Below are 17,318 nucleotides of genomic sequence, written 5' to 3'. Positions count from 1 at the left end.
CTGAGCATCTACCGGTGCCAACTGACTCCTTGAAAGCTGAGTTCACCACATTGTAAGATCATAATATACAATCTTAAGGAAGAGCCAGAAATCAATTATTTCCTCTCCTGAAGTGCTTTCCATGCTGTTGTGCCATTTTATAATAGCAACAGGATACAGACGTATGTGGGGATAGCGCTGGACAAACTTTGGAAGGTCTATCTCTGGATGAAATCTATGGTCTACGTTATGTAGGTCAGACTAGAGGATCATAATCATCCCATCTGGGTTTAAATTCTGTTAATCATAATATTTAGCACTTATTTTGCGTGTTCAAAATGATGTACAAACATGAGCAAATCCACCTTCCCAGAACTCTTGTGAGCTGGATAAAGCAGGATTATTATTCACCTCACACAGAATGGGGAAACTGAGGCACAGAGCGGGTAAGTGACCTGCCCAAGACCACAGAGGGAATCTGTCACAATCAGGATTTGGACTTAGGAGTCCTCAAACTGGGTTGCAGCCATGAGATCACTCTGCTTCTCGTGGATTTTATTTAGCTGGGATGAGCACTCGGTGCTTAAAGGACCTCTATACAAACCTACAGTGTCTGCAAAATTGGGCTGGAATCGGATGAGCTCTTGCTGGGCTGGGGGACTTCCGTACCACATCCCCATAAAGACTATTCTTTAGAGCCACAATTTAGCCCTACTAGAAAATGCTAAATATAAGTAATCCTGCTAGGCATCTCCCAAGCCCAGGCAGCAGGCTGAACACCGGTCTCTTCTGAGCATGTTTCACAAGATTGCTTCAGAGCTAACGTGACAGCCCAGTTTTGTTTTGGGTTTTTTACATTCCAGCTCAGGTCACAGATTAATTCCTGCTCTCTGCCTCCAGCAGCTGGGCCAATATGCATTCTGTGAACACATGTGCTTCTTGGCAAAAGGCATATGATCTGAAAACCAGCCCTTCAAGCATGTCTCACTCAGCCAGCACTTTCCTACGTACAAAACAGGTGTTTGCTTATGGGAGGAAAATATTGGGGACACCAAAACGTTCATTACATGAGCAATCGGCGAGTCATGAGTCACATTTATTTTCCAGTTTGCCTAGGGCACCATAAACCGCCAGGGGCTGTTCCTGGGGTTAGTCTTGACAGGGATGGTTCTTTGAGAACGAATAACATTTTCTTTGCTACGGAATTTGATACATTTCAGGAAACAGAAGATTTTGCAAACAAGTGAAGCTTGGATTCTCCACAGATCTTCCTGGCACGATTCCCGATATTAAAAAACAGCAGCTTCACGTTGGCTTTGTTTGCCTCTGAAATACTGGCATTTAAACATGCACGGGGTAGGCAGCTCTCTGACGCATACCCTGCTACTGTAAAGCCTCGATAGAACGCCTCTCGGGGATATCTAAGAAAGGCAGCCTCCCTGAGGCATTGTATCAAAGCGGATGCGGTGCTTTTGCATTACTGAAATGTATTTCATCATGATTATTGCTGCTAACATCTTCCTGCAGATCACTTGGCATTGAGAGTGTGACTACGTTGCAATCACAGGGTGTGAGTGCAGCTTGTGTAGATGTACCCTAGCTAGCTTCAACCTAGCTAGTGTGGGCAGCGGAGCAGTGAAGCCGTGGTACCACGGACTTCAGCACAGGCTAGCACCCAAGTAACTACCTAGAGTTCCGGGCAGGCTTGTCCATAAGTGGCAAACATCATCATTGCAGTGTAGACATACCCAGAGAGACACAAGACATTCGTGGGACACTCAGCTGAATATCGCAGTGTGATCGAGGACTTCCTAAATTCTAGTCCTGACTTGGAAACTTTCCGTGGTCTTCGGCAAGGTCACTTGGGGTCCCTTTGTGTGATGTGGTAGGCAGGACCTCTCAGGATCAACCCATAACCACTCTGTCAGATAACTTATGTCTCCCAGTTCATTCGCACTGCCTGCCCAACGCTGCCGTATGTTCCCCGGTGCAGTTTTAAGTGACTTGCGTAATGGGGAATGCTGGCCAGCGGGATCTCTGTATTTTCGGAGGGGTAAAACTGTTTCTCTTTGGTCCTCAGGCATGGAAGAAACGTTGGTTCATCTTGCGCAGCGGTCGGATGAGCGGTGACCCGGACGTCCTGGAGTACTACAAGAATGACCACTCCAAGAAGCCTCTGCGTGTGATCAACCTCAACTTCTGTGAGCAGGTGGATGCAGGGCTGACCTTCAACAAGAAGGAGCTGCAGGACAGCTACGTCTTCGACATCAAGACCAGCGACAGGACTTTCTACCTGGTGGCCGAGACGGAGGAGGACATGAACAAGTGGGTTCGCAGTATCTGCCAGATCTGTGGCTTCAACCAGTCTGAGGAGAACGCAGGTACAGTGAGAGTTATGTCTGGAATATGAAATATTGCCTCACGTGTCAGACTGTGCTCTAGAAAGGAGGCTAGACCCCAACTCTTCCCCTTGGGAATCCAGCTTCTCTGTTAGATTGGAGTGTGAGTTAGAGGGCTTGAGCCCTGTTTCTGTTCCCACTGATGTCAATGGAAGCAGGAATGGGCCTTTTAATTTCTAAATGGGAAGTTTTCTCCAGTGTTTCCCACCCAGGAGTTCCAGATTCCTCCCAGCCTTCCAGCACTTCTCTGACTTCCACAGCATGGCAGCAGGCTTTGATCCTGCCTGCTCCCTCATTAATTCTCACTGTAGCTTTCTGTCTTCCATCCTTTCCCCAACACTGAAGCTCGCTCAGCTTGCCATTTCCAGGAGCTGATGTTCATCATTTCTTCAGTGGCACAGTAATGGATGGTCTTGTAGTTAAAGGCACTGACTTGGGATTCTTGAGATTGAAGTGCTCTGCTGCAGGCTTCCCGGGTGACCTTAGGCAAGTCACTGAATCACTCTCCATGCTTCAGTTCCCCATCAGAAAGGCACTTCCATACCAAGGTGATGAGTGACCTTATAAAACCATAGATAGCTAGGATGTAACGAAGAGCATGGTTTTGAGATGTCAGGGAGGTTTAATGGGCTAAGTCAGATGAGATGTAACGTACAGATAGTTCAGAATGGCATGCAGTAGAGCACACCATTCATAAGATTTTTCTTTCCCATCTTTTTACCTCTCTGTCCCAGGTTTGAGCCTTATAAGGTATATTTTCTACATTCTCAGTTGTTGTCAGCAGTCTCTTCAAGGGCTTTGGGCCTTGGCAGTGGGACATCCTCTCCTTCAAAGGTTTCGTTTAGCTGATTGACGTGGGTGGGATCAAATGGAGGAGACAGGCTAATGGGGGAAAATTCTAGAAGAAACATTGTATCCTGTCCACATCACAGAACCACCTCTGCAGTTGGCAGGCTTAGCCAAGGAGTGATTGGGTCAAGGGGAATCAGTTACCTATCCATCCCTAAACATGGTCCCTGTTGGACCCAGGTGAGACACTGGCAGCAGCTGACAGGTAAAAACAGGTGGAGTTCTGTGTAATAGGAGAGTCGCATTTGATTCACCAGCACTAAAGGCGTCCTCAGCTGCACACAATACTGTTGATTTCTGGTTTGTGCCGGTGTTGCCCGTTTTCTCTGTGTTGCCCAGAGAGGGTCTACGCAGACCTGCAGTGACAGCACAGCCCCTGTCAGTGTTTCACACATGCACTGGCTGAGCAGGGATGTTTCTTTTCAATGTCACACCAGGCAACATTTGTAGCGTGGTGAAAAGACACCACAATGCCCTTCAGGTTCCCCTACAACGCAGGCAGCTAAAAGGGCCATGGAAGAAAGGCAGTGCCGTCTGGAAAGGGGCACAGGCTGAGATACTTAGGCAGCAGGGGGATCCTGCGAGTGTCTCCCAATTCCATTATTCTTTCTAATATCTGCTGGTGTCCCCTGCGTTGCGAATGCCTTTTGGGTACGTATCTAACCTGACCTAAGGACATTTGGGGAGCCCTAATATAACAATCAACTTCTGGCCCATGTCTTGGGGTGCAGTGGCAACCAGGACTGTTGAACCAGCTAAACAAGGGAGCATCAGGCAAGGTCGAACTTTCAGAATCGATGCTGCCTTGAGCCCACTGCCAGTGAATATAGATGAAGGATGGCGTAATATGTCCATCAAAAACTCCCTATCACAGGTCTCCAAACTGTGAGGTGCGCCCCCTGGGGGGCATGGAGGAAAATTCAGGGGGCGCAGCAGGGCCCGAGCCAGCCTCGAAGGGGGGTAGGAAGGGAGTGCCACTCAGCCCCCAGCCTCAGCCCTCAGCTGCAGCCCTGGCTTCCAGCCCTGGCCCCAGGCTTGGCCCCCAGCCATGGCACCACTCCTGGCCCCAGCCGTGCCACCAGCCTCGGCCCCCAGCTGTGACTCTGCTCCCAGCCCCAGCCCTGCCCTCGGCTGCAGCTCCACTCCCAGCCCCAGACCTGCCCCCAGCTGTGGCCCCAGTTTCAGCTCCCAGGCGGGGCACAGGGATAAGGGGAGGGTGCAATAAGAAAAGTTTGGGGACCACTTCCCTATCACGATGTCACAGATCTGCTGGATTGGTGCTACGCCCAGCTTCTAAACAGTGTCTTGGAGGTACCCCAAGTGTGGCAGACCCCCAAGGGATCCCACTCTTCCTTCAGGGTAGGTCCTGCAGCCCCACCACCTCCTCGCCTCAAGCCTCTGGGCCCCAGCATGCCTGCTTCACACCGTGAATTCTGCCCCACGAGTTCAACTGAGCTAGACACCTGGCAGAGATGTGTCCGCTCCTCAGGGACTAATGCACCCCAGCTAGCATTAGCACTGACACCTAAGCAGCATTTTCGAAACAAAGTAGGATTTATTAGTCAACTGGCCCACAGCACTGGAAGCCCTTAGGTTAGCACAGAGACATCGAGATTAAAGCATAGGCCATTCTGGTCAAGCCAAAGCAATTCACCAGCCAAACTGAGGTGAACTCCATGTCAGTCTCTCTCTCTCTGACCTCCTTAGTCAGTCCCAGGAGACAGCCACCAGCCTCATTCAGAAACCAACTCTTTATTCCTTGCCGGTCACCTCCTGGTGTTTTGTGTTCTCCAGGCAGGGCCATGCTGAGTTCACAACCCCAGCTGAGAGGTGAGGAAAAGCCTCTTCCTCTGGGTCATTGATTGCTAGGTGTGTCAATGTTCTGGCCATTGTGGTTTTCCATGGTCTTCTCGCATTTTCCATTGCTATGGGTTGGCCTCAGCCAGTCCTCTTACTGACCCATTCAGTTTGCTCAGACCGCTGGGTGACACACACACACCTAAGGCCATGGCTATATCGATGCACTTGTGTCACTGTAAGCTCTGTAGTGTAGCTGCTCTAAGCCGACAGGAGAGAGCTCTCCCGTCCATAGGCGCTGACTTCCCCTCTTTCACGTGGGTGCTCGACCCCTGCTTTCCCCCTGGCCCTGCCCCCTCCACCTCTTCCAGGAGGCCCTGCCCCGGCCCCACCTCCTCCCCTGAGCGCACCCTGTTCCCGCTCCTCCCCCTCCCTCCCGGAGTGTGCTAACGCTGCCAAACAGCTGTTTGGCGGTGGCTGGGCGGGAAATACTGGGAGGTAGGCAGAGGAACAGGGATGCAGTGCTCCCAGCGGGAGAGGATGAGATGGGGTGGGGGGGAGGGAAGCTTGGCTGCCAGTGGGTGCAGAGCACCCACTAATTTTTCCCCATGGGTACTGCAGCCCCAAAGCACCCATGGAGTCGATGCCTATGTTCCCGTCAACTTAATTAATCCACCCCCAATGAGCGGTGGTAGCTAGGTCAATGAGAGAACCTCTCCCACCAATATAGTGCTGTCCACACTGGCACTTAGGTCGGAGTGACTTATGTTGCTCAGGGGGGTGGCTTATTCGCACCCCTGAGCGACATAAGTTATACCGACATATGTGGTAGTGTAGACATGCCCTGTGTCTCTTGGTCTGCCCTCAGAGCAGACTTAATCCTGTTTCCTCCCAGGTAGAAATGCAAAGTATAGGGGGAAACTGAGCTACACATAGACCTCATAAAAATATTACCAAAAATTTCCATTTCGTCACACAGGAATCATGAAATCACCACCTTATCCTCTTTTAAATCCTCCTTAAAACCTACCTCTATTGTGATGCCTACATTATCACTCCCTTATGGCATTATGTACGCAAGTGGTGAGCTGAGACCACTGTTTTTCTGTTAAACTCTGTTTGATTATTACCTCATCCTTTCAGCCCCCTCACCCCACCCCATTTGTCCTTTCTTTCCACCTGATGCATTCTATCTGATACACAGATTGTAAGCTCTCCAGGGCAAGGACTATCTTCTTTGCTACATGTCTAGCACGAGGAGGCCCTGATGGTTGCTTGGGCTTCACAGATGCTATCATAATAATGCAACCAATAATAGTAACCGACTTTAATTCATTTTGGTCAATAATGGAGCAGCTGCAATCTGCACAAACTAAACCCTGCCGAAAGGTTGTCAGGCAGGATAGCAAACAAAGCGTCACAAGAGCACAAACCCAACCTTCAGCGGCTGACGCATGAAACAGGACGTCACCTTGGCAATGATTTTGTATGAGTGGTATAAAGAACCCTTGATAATCTTGCAAACATAAATTTACAAAGAAAGTTCAGGCTAAATAAATTTCATTCCGATCTGATGATAATTTCATGGCCATCAGGATTCAGTTTAACAGCAGACACCTTTTTCAAGAGCTAGAGCAGACCCGATCACAGTAGTTGCTGTTTTGCTTGCATTAAACTGGAAGAAATTTTATTGCAGACAGAGTTTTCCTATTTAGCAAAACAAGCCAGAGATAGCGGAATCAATACTGGACTTAAGCATAATATAAGTCTGGATATCATCAACCTCATAGTGAAAAACAAGCCTGTGCTTACGAATAAACTCACCCCCAAGGGAGCAAAAGGATTGTTAAACTGCAGAGGTCCAGAAGTAGGTCATTGAAGGACCCTGGCATGACATCAGCAAAGAGGAACAAAAATTCCTTCTTGACACAAAATAGCTGTTGGTGAATCCTGTAGGAAAAGAAGCCATTCAATGCAGTGCCAGCCTGCCAAGCACAATTTCTGAGTCAGTCTTAAAAAGGGCTCTGATGGTCTGCAATGTCAAACTCAGCAGACACATCCCAAGGCGTTAGAAGAGATGTTCAAATTCAGATTGCACCGTGGAATTATTCAGAGCTTTCACTAAAGCGGCATTGGTGCTATTAAAAAAAACAAAACAAAAACTAGACTGCACCTGGTAATTGCCACACCTGCTAACTGAAAGCCAGTGCACAATGATCCCCTGGCTATTTGGAGCCAAGGTCTGGTTTTGAGCTCTCCCATTTCTGCCCATGGACTTGGGCCCTTCACTCCAGAAGAACACAGAATTTGCATCGCAATAGGTCATTGAATGCAATGCGACACTGTGATGTGCAAGCTTTATGATGCTCATTCTGGTCTCAGGCCTGATTAATCCATCCTAGAGCACAATCAAACTCAGACCAAATTTACCCTACTTAATGATGAGTCGACATACAGTGAGAATCCATATTGTACTGTTCCCGTGACAGCAGGGATTTATCGGGAGGAAGACAGTACAGTTCTATTTTTGTTACACTCACTCTGTGTAGCACATTAGCTCCATTTGTTGCAGTGATTGATGGTACAGAGAGGTCATGGGACTTACCAAAGGCCACAGAACAAGTCTGATCCCAACTGGAAATAGCCCAGGTCTCCTGGTTCCCAACCTTATGTCCCATCCAGTGGAACAAACAGCCTTCCCTGACTACACCTCTGCCACCTCCTCCATCTCTGCTACAGACCCTGATCTATGTAGCTCTAAAAGTAAGCTGAAATCCTCCTCTGGGCTCAGCCAGTGCTCACTGATACAGAACAAGTCCTGATCATTAGTCCGGTCGACCAGCAGCAGAGCTCTGGGAGATGGTGAGTAAATCACAATTCAGCGGGTGGGAATGTTAGCTAGTGGTTACATCACAGCGCTGGGAGTGTCCTGGGTCTCCCACTTCTCTAACGCACTCAGTGACATTGGGCAGGTCATCTGACCTCTCTGGCACCCAGTTTGACACACTCGTGAAATTATTATCTGTTCTGCCATAGGCCCCTGCCAGGGACCCTGGCAGACTCTCCCTAACCTAGGTCAAAATCCTTTCACCAGATCTTAAGCTGGTGTAAATAGGTATAGCCAAAAGCCAAAACACTGGAGCTTTGCTGATTTTTGCCAGCTGCTGATCTGGTCCAATGGGGCTTAACTTAGGGTCCTCAGGGTCTTGCAATAATTTGCACACACACCAAGATACTTAAAGTACAATTCCCCCTTGTGGGGTCTTACTTATTAAGTCTGTTCAAAATGCAGACAGGTTGGCCCCTCAGACCCAGACACTTCCTCTCCTCGTCTCAGGATTCCCACAGCTCTCCTGATTAGTGCCTCTGTTGTGGTTAAGGCAAGGGTTCCTCTCCTTGGTTCAGAAGTCCCATCACTCTCCTGCTTTGGGACCTGTGCTGTGACTAGGGCCAGCTTCCCCCAGCCCACTTGTAGCCAGTTTCCAGCTCTGCTTCACAGTACGCCTCTTCTCCCCCTTGGTTCAGAGGGCTCACAGCCCTCCTTCTGGGGCCAGGCAGGCAGGCAGGCAGGCATCCTCTTCTCTGAGCTGTCCGCCCTCTCTCCTCCTTTGCCTCTCTGGAGGCTTCTCCTTTATTATCAGGCCACAACTGGTTCTCCAGGTGAAGGAGGAGCTAATACAGCATCTGTGGGGTAAGTGACTGTCTGTAGTGTGTGTTTGTTTGTGTTTGGGGGTTACTTGCTGTGTGCTGAGCTTGTGTTTGTCAGTCTGTTTGGTTGTTTGGTTGTTTGAGGGACCGTGTGCTCTGGCCAGGGGCGGCTCTACAAATTTGGCCGCCCCAAGCAATCATGCCCGGGAGGCGCCCCCGAGCCGCGGGAGCAGCGGACCTGCCGCGGGCATGACTGTGGAGGGTCCGCTGGTCGCGCGGCTCAGCTGGACCTCCCGCGGCTGCGGACGGTTCGCTGGTCCGGCGGCTCCGGTTGAGCTGCCGCAGTCATGCCTGCGGGAGGTCCAGCCGAGCCGCGGGACCAGCGAACCGTCCGCAGTCATGCCTGCAGCAGGTCCGGTCGTCCCGGGGCTCCGGTGGACCTCCCGCAGGCATGACTGCGGCAGGTCCGGTCGTCCCCGGGCTCCGGTGGACCTCCTGCAGGCATGACTGCGGCAGGTCCACCGGCCCAGCCTGCCGCCCCCCTGGGAAAGGGCCGCCCCAGGCGGGTGCTTGCCCCGCTGGGCTCTAGAGCCGCCCCTGGCTCTGGCTGGCAGTTGGAGGCAGGTTTGAAAGCTCGAAGCCTCTGGTAATTGGCTGAGCCTTAATCAGGGGGCGGGGCATTCACTCAGGCCAGGGCTTTATTAAGCCATGCACAAGCGACCAGGGGCTGCTAACAGGGAGTTTCGCAAGGGAGTTTGGGAAGGGAGTGGGAACCCCTCGCCAGCCCTAACCCCTTCCCCGTGGCCCCCCCCTCAAACCTATAAACCGAACCACATTCCAAAACTACATTCCGTAAACCACCCTTTCACTAATTAGGAGACAATGCAGGCAGAAGCCCAGCAGCAGAGTGGGGGCTATCCAGTTTATTGCACTGACTGTCGCATGTATGATTACCTGCCCTGTGGGCGGGTGGCGTATGTGTGCAGTCGGTGCAAGGAGCTCCTGACCCTCAGAGACCATGTACGGACTTTGGAGGCCAGGGTGGCGGAACTGGAGGAGCTGAGAGAGGCAGAGAGGTATGTTGAGGCGGCTTTCCGGGACACTGTAGAATTGTCCCACCTCCGCTTAGACAGCTCCTGTGCTGTTGAGGAGGAAGAAGGGCCCAGGGAAGTAGAGCAGTCAATGGGAGCAGAGGGAAACCTTCCCGTAGTTGGGACCCTCCTTCCAGAAGGTGCTGGGGTTGCCTCTCGCACTGAGGTTGCCTCTCCGGGGGAGGGAACTCCAGTTTCTAGGAAAAGGCAGGTGTTAGTAATGGGAGATTCGATTATTAGAAATGTAGATAGCTGGGTCTGTGATGACTGGGAGAACCATATGGTGACTTGCCTGCCTGGTGCGAAGGTTGCGGATCTCTTGAGGCATCTAGATAGACTTATGTGTAGTGCTGGGGAGGAGCCGGTGGTCGTGGTACATGTAGGTACCAATGACATAGGGAAGGGTAAGAGAGATGTCCTGGAAGCCAAATTTAGGCTGCTAGGGAAGAGACTGAAATCCAGGACCTCTATGGTGGCATTTTCAGAAATGCTCCCAGTTCCACGCGCAGGGCCAGGTAGGCAGGCAGAGCTTCAGAGTCTCAATGCGTGGATGAGACGATGGTGTAGAGAGGAGGGGTTCACGTTCATTAGGAACTGGGGAAACTTCTGGGATGGGAGGAGCCTATACAGGAGAGATGGGCTCCACCTAAACCAAAGTGGAACCAGACTGCTGGCACTAAATATTAAAAAGGTTGTAGAGCAGTTTTTAACCTAGGAGATGGTGGAAAGCCGACTGCTGCAGAGGAGCGTGTGGATCGGACACAGACTTCTCTTAGGGGAGAGTCTGATGATAGAGAATCTCCGGGTTATAGTCAGGAGCAGAGGAATGAGAAGTATAATGTAAGGGCCAGATCAGATGATAAACAGTCACATAAAAAAGAATCTGGCACATCAGAAAAAGGCAGGCTAATAAACAGGGACAAGTTTTTAAAGTGCTTGTACACAAATGCCAGAAGTCTAAATAATAAGATGGGTGAACTAGAGTGCCTTGTGATAAAGGAGGATATAGATATAATAGGCATCACAGAAACCTGGTGGACTGAGACCAATCAATGGGACACAATCATTCCGGGGTACAAAATATATCGGAAGGACAGAACAGGCCATGCAGGGGGAGGAGTGGCACTATATGTTAAAGAAGGTGTAGATTCAAATGAAGTAAAAATCTTAAGCGAATCCACAGGTTCCATAGAGTCTCTTTGGATAGAAATTTCATGCTCTAGTAAAAATATAACAGTAGGGATCTATTATCGACCACCTGACCAGGACAGTAATAGTGATGATGAAATGCTAAGGGAAATCAGAGAGGCTATCAAAATGAAGAACCCAATAATAGTGGGGGATTTCAATTATCCCCATATTGACTGGGAACATTTCACTTCAGGACGAAATGCAGAGATAAAATTTCTCGATACTTTAAATGACTGCTTCATGGAGCAGCTGGTACGGAACCCACAAGGAGAGGCGACTCTAGATTTAATCCTGAGTGGAGCGCAGGAGCTGGTCCAAGAGGTAACTATAGCAGGACCGCTTGGAAATAGTGACCATAATACAATAGCATTCAACATCCCTGTGGTGGGAAGAACATCTCAACTGCCCAACACTGTGGCCTTTAATTTCAAAAGGGGGAACTATACAAAAATGAGGGGGTTAGTTAGACAAAAGTTAAAAGGTACAGTGACTAAAGTGAAATCCCTGCAAGTTGCGTGGGCCCTTTTTAAAGACACCATAATAGAGGCCCAACTTCAATGTATACCCCAAATTAAGAAAAACAGTAAAAGAACTAAAAAAGAGCCACCATGGCTTAACAACCATGTAAAAGAAGCAGTGAGAGATAAAAAGACTTCCTTTAAAAAGTGGAAGTCAAATCCCAGTGAGGCAAATAGAAAGGAGCACAAACACTGCCAACTTAAGTGCAAGAGTGTAATAAGAAAAGCCAAAGAGGAGTTTGAAGAACGGCTAGCCAAAAACTCCAAAGGTAATAACAAAATGTTTTTTAAGTACATCAGAAGCAGGAAGCCTGCTAAACAACCAGTGGGGCCCCTTGACGATGAAAATACAAAAGGAGCACTTAAAGATGATAAAGTCATTGGGGAGAAACTAAATGGATTCTTTGCTTCAGTCTTCACGGCTGAGGATGTTAGGGAGATTCCCAAACCTGAGCTGGCTTTTGTAGGTGACAAATCTGAGGAACTGTCACAGATTGAAGTGTCACTAGAGGAGGTTTTGGAATTAATTGATAAACTCAACATTAACAAGTCACCGGGACCAGATGGCATTCACCCAAGAGTTCTGAAAGAACTCAAATGTGAAGTTGCGGAACTATTAACCAAGGTTTGTAACCTGTCCTTTAAATCGGCTTCGGTACCCAATGACTGGAAGTTAGCTAATGTAACGCCAATATTTAAAAAGGGCTCTAGGGGTGATCCTGGCAATTACAGACCGGTAAGTCTAACGTCGGTACCGGGCAAATTAGTTGAAACAATAGTAAAGAATACAATTGTCAGACACATAGAAAAACATAAACTCTTGAGCAATAGTCAACATGGTTTCTGTAAAGGGAAATCGTGTCTTACTAATCTATTAGAGTTCTTTGAAGGGGTCAACAAACATGTGGACAAGGGGATCCGGTGGACATAGTGTACTTAGATTTCCAGAAAGCCTTTGACAAGGTCCCTCACCAAAGACTCTTACGTAAATTAAGCTGTCATGGGATAAAAGGAAAGGTCCTTTCATGGATTGAGAACTGGTTAAAGGACAGGGAACAAAGGGTAGGAATTAATGGTAAATTCTCAGAATGGAGAGGGGTAACTAGTGGTGTTCCCCAAGGGTCAGTCCTAGGACCAATCCTATTCAATTTATTCATAAATGATCTGGAGAAAGGGGTAAACAGTGAGGTGGCAAAGTTTGCAGATGACACTAAACTACTCAAGATAGTTAAGACCAAAGCAGATTGTGAAGAACTTCAAAAAGATCTCACAAAACTAAGTGATTGGGCAACAAAATGGCAAATGAAATTTAATGTGGATAAATGTAAAGTAATGCACATAATAACCCCAACTATACATACAACATGATGGGGGCTAATTTAGCTATAACGAGTCAGGAAAAGATCTTGGAGTTATCGTGGATAGTTCTCTGAAGATGTCCACGCAGTGTACAGAGGCGGTCAAAAAGCAAACAGGATGTTAGGAATCATTAAAAGGGGATAGAGAATAAGACTGAGAATATATTATTGCCCTTATATAAATCCATGGTACGCCCACATCTCGAATACTGTGTACAGATGTGGTCTCCTCACCTCAAAAAAGATATTCTAGCACTAGAAAAGGTTCAGAAAAGAGCAACTAAAATGATTAGGGGTTTAGAGAGGGTCCCATATGAGGAAAGATTAAAGAGGCTAGGACTCTTCAGTTTGGAAAAGAGGAGACTAAGGGGGGACATGATAGAGGTATATAAAATCATGAGTGATGTTGAGAAAGTGGATAAGGAAAAGTTATTTACTTATTCCCATAATACAAGAACTAGGGGTCACCAAATGAAATTAATAGGCAGCAGGTTTAAAACAAATAAAAGGAAGTTCTTCTTCACGCAGCGCACAGTCAACTTGTGGAACTCCTTACCTGAGGAGGTTGTGAAGGCTAGGACTATAACAATGTTTAAAAGGGGACTGGATAAATTCATGGCAGCTAAGTCCATAAATGGCTATTAGCCAGGATGGGTAAGAATGGTGTCCCTAGCCTCTGTTCGTCAGAGGATGGAGATGGATGGCAGGAGAGAGATCACTTGATCATTGCCTGTTATGTTCACTCCCTCAGGGGCACCTGGCATTGGCCACTGTCGGTAGACAGATACTGGGCTAGATGGACCTTTGGTCTGACCCGGTACGGCCTTTCTTATGTTCTTATGTTCTTATGTTTAGCCACATAATCTACCTGTCATTTGGCTGTGACAGCTTTCCCCAGGCAGGCTGAATGAGGCACAGATGGGGCTGGACCCAATGGGGCCAGTCACCCCGCGACAGTTCCCTTTCTCATTTTATGGGGTATGTGCGTGTACAGTCAGCATGTGTGGGGTGGCACAGGAGGTGTTTTGGAACATGGAGTAATAACATTTGTTGTGCATTTTATGGTAAGGGGTTCTTGGTTTTCACTCCATGCCTATGCTGGTACTTTTTAGTAGACTATATTGCCCTCATTTATGTGAAAGTCATTCATTGCTATACTTGACAAAGCCCTGACTGGGATGATTTAGTTGGGGATTGGTCCTGCTCTGAGCAGGGGGTTGGACTAGAGGATCTCCTGAGGTCCCTTCCAACCCTGATATTTTATGATGCAGTAGGACTCCCAGGGACACTTAGACGTGGCCTGCTGAAGAAAGACAAGCTCATGGTTATTTTATTCTATTTCTAACCATCTGTATTTCCCTTGCCCCAGTGGGCAGGCAGCCTGATCTCAGCTGTGAACTCTACTTTCTCATATGTTCTGTTGGGGGTGGGGAGGGAGTCTTGCTAAAGATATTTCTTGTGTCATTAACCCTCTTTAGGATTGTATGAGGGCTCCAGCCAAAACCCAGCCAAGGTGTATTTTGCATATATGGGGGGAGGGGGAATGCAAGTGCCTAATTTAATTTTCTTTGAATAAAATATGTATCTGGAGATCAAACTTTCACTTTTTATAAGTGGCCATGAGTATGCGTGACACTGTATGTTGAGAAAGACTGGACCAGTGCAGAGCAGTGACCTAGGACTTGGGAGACCTGGGTGCTATTCCCAGACCTGGTACCAATTCGCTGTCTGACTTTGGACAAGTAACTTTGCCTTCCTCTGCCTGTTTCCATTCCCACTGTGACGGGTTGGATCACAGAACCCCCCTTGGGAGCTGTCAACTGATGTGCCAAGACTGCCCCCGCTTTCCTGCCCTATCAGCTTAGGACTTCAGTGCCCTGCCTGGTTTCAGGTGACCAGACAGCAAGTGTGAAAAATTGGGACGGAGTGGGGGGTAATAGGAGCCTATATAAGAAAAAGACCCAAAAATCGGGACAGTCCTTATAAAATCAGGACATCTGGTCACCCTAGCCTGGTTTGAGCCAGACTCGCTAGCCTGCTGCAAACCCAGACCCAGGTCTGAATCACGTCCCCTAACAGCTGTAAGCTTACCAGAAAGCAGCTAACAGACGTGTTCTTGTCCTTAACACTCAGGTGCTCAACTCCCAATGGGGTTTAAACCCAAATAAATCCGTTTTACCCTGTATAAGGCTTATACAGGGTAAACTCATATATTGTTCGTCCTCTATAACACTGACAGAGAGAGATGCACAGCTGTTTGCTCCCCCAGGTATTAATACATACTCTGAGTTAATTAATAAGTAAAAAGTGATTTTATTAAATACAGAAAGTAGGATTTAAGTGGTTTCAGGTAGTGACAAGAGAACAAAGTAAGTCACCAAGCAAAATAAAATAAAACACGGAAATCTATGGCTAATCAATCTGAATACAGATAACCTCACCCTCAGAGATGCTTCAGTAAGTTTTTTTCCTCAGACTGGACACCTTCTAGGCCTGGGCACAATTCTTTCCCTTGGTACAGCTCTTGTTCCAGCTCAGGTGGTAGCTGGGGGATTCCTCATGACGGCTCTCCCCGTTGTTCTGTTCCACCTATTTATATATCTTTTGCATAAGGCGGGAATCCTTTGTCCCTCTCTGCCCCTCCCTCCCCCCCCACCGCCCTTCTTTATTGAAAGACACCAGGTTAAAGATGGATTCCAGTTCAGGTGACATGATCACATGTCACTGTAAGACTTCAAGCCTTCATTCCTCCTAGCCTGACTCACAGGGAAGGCCTGCCTGCAAACAGAGCCATCCACAGTCAATTGTCCTGGTTGATGGGAGCCATCAAGATTCCAAACCATCATTCAAGGCCCACACTTTGCATAATTACAGTAGGCCCTCAGAGTTATATTTCATGGCGAAGGCAGGTGGGCAGGGCAGGACTAAACTGTAGCAAGCATGGAAGTAAAGGCAAGAGGTTTGTGTTTGAGGGAGTGGAAGAGGGCAGCCCCGGGAGGGAATGAAAGAGTGGGGGGGATATGGGTGGAGAGACAAGCCAGGTAAATGAGTCAGCAGTGGAAGATGATCCTGCGTATGACGTTATTATCTATTTTGCGAAAGAGCCTAGAAATCCCAGTGATGGAGCAGGACCCTATTGCGCTAGGTGCTGTACAAACCCAAAACAGAAAGACAGTCCCTGCCTCAGACAGCTTATAGGGGCTTCTCACTGTGCTGACTGATGTCCCCTTCCTTGGGCCTTTTCCTTCATCTCTCCAGCTCTTATCATTCTGCAGCCCTCCGTATTACCAACCCGGATTGCTCAAAAATCAGGAGTTAGGACCTCACAATTCACGTGCGTGAGATTTCACCTACAGTATATTTGAGATCATTGTTATATAGGCCCTCTGGTTTCAGCCATTAGGGTTTCACATTTTTCAGCCTTTACTCTGCAACCGTGAGGGCTAGAGACGTACTTCCTTTTTTAATCAAAGTTTAGAGTCTCACACAATCACGTGCCTCCCGGGGCTGGAGGCTTTAGAAAGGTCACCAAATACTGTGAGGAAACTTGGCAACACTGAACTCTAGCATAGAGAGGGAAAGTGACTTACGGATGCACTCTCTCTCTGCCTGGCCCATTGCTGAAACGCAGCCATCTCGGGCTGGGATAGAGTCTGTTCCCATACAGTGCTATGGGACAGCCAGTGAAGAATACCATATCCAGCTGGAAATGGCCAAGGGTTTAGTCAAGATAATCTCACAGGCCCTCACAGAAACTCTTAAGAAGAAGAGCATCCAGCTTCCAGATCATACAGACAAGAAGGAAGAAGGAAGAGACAGTCATTTCTGCTGGGGACGCTAGAGCAGGAAGCTACCGAAACTTTTAGTTTAATGCACAGTGGGACTGAAAACTTCTTAATTTTTCAGAGCAGAAACAGCTCCTGACATTTCTAGATTACGTCTGTATGTAGTTAAGACCATGCAGGTGTGAGGAGACACAGCCCAACAACAAGAGTCCAGTATTCTCAGCTCTCCTTGAGCGGAACGCCCTGCCCTTTGAGCTGGAGGACCAGCTTAAGGCCCTGCATTGTGCTCTGCCATCAGACCTTCCTCAGTGGCTCAGACCAGCTCTCCTTGGAGTCAGTGGGAGCTTTGCCATTGATTCGGAATGGCTGCAGGCTGGGGGCTTCGGCCTGTCTGTGAGTGCCCATGAGTTCTTTTAGACAAAAGAGCTGCTGTCGCATTTGTGTTAACAACCTGCCTGACATGAAGAGAAATGGCTTCCAATGCGGTGCTGCCCAAGAGCCCGATCCTACAAGCCCTGCCCATGGGAGTGAACTTTGCTCATCAATTTCAGTGGGACCTCTTGAGGGCTGGACACTACTGCTTTCCCAGGCCAACTCTCTCCCCATTAATCGTCCCCTTGTTCCCAGCAAGGCCAGCAAAAGAGACTCAGTCTCTCCATGAAAAGTGAATGTTGGTTTCTGGCTGTGACGTTCAGTGAGACAA

The 17,318-nt window shown here is 48.3% G+C and overlaps 1 protein-coding gene across 3 annotated transcripts in view; it reads left to right on the top strand.

Annotated features, from left to right (window-relative positions):
• GAB2 (GRB2 associated binding protein 2) overlaps positions 1 to 17,318 on the top strand; it is a 195,240-nt gene that overhangs the window by 112,155 nt on the left and 65,767 nt on the right. For all 3 annotated transcript variants that reach the window (XM_039497102.1, XM_039497103.1, XM_039497104.1), the window contains exon 2: positions 2,060 to 2,360. In XM_039497102.1, coding sequence (XP_039353036.1) covers positions 2,060 to 2,360 — 301 coding nt within the window. The remainder of the gene's footprint in view (positions 1 to 2,059; positions 2,361 to 17,318) is intronic.

Source organism: Mauremys reevesii, linkage group 1, assembly GCF_016161935.1.
Source record: "Mauremys reevesii isolate NIE-2019 linkage group 1, ASM1616193v1, whole genome shotgun sequence".
Classification (NCBI taxonomy): Eukaryota; Metazoa; Chordata; order Testudines; family Geoemydidae; genus Mauremys; species Mauremys reevesii.
Note: the sequence above shows the minus strand (reverse complement) of the source record. Positions and strands in the feature narration are given on the sequence as shown.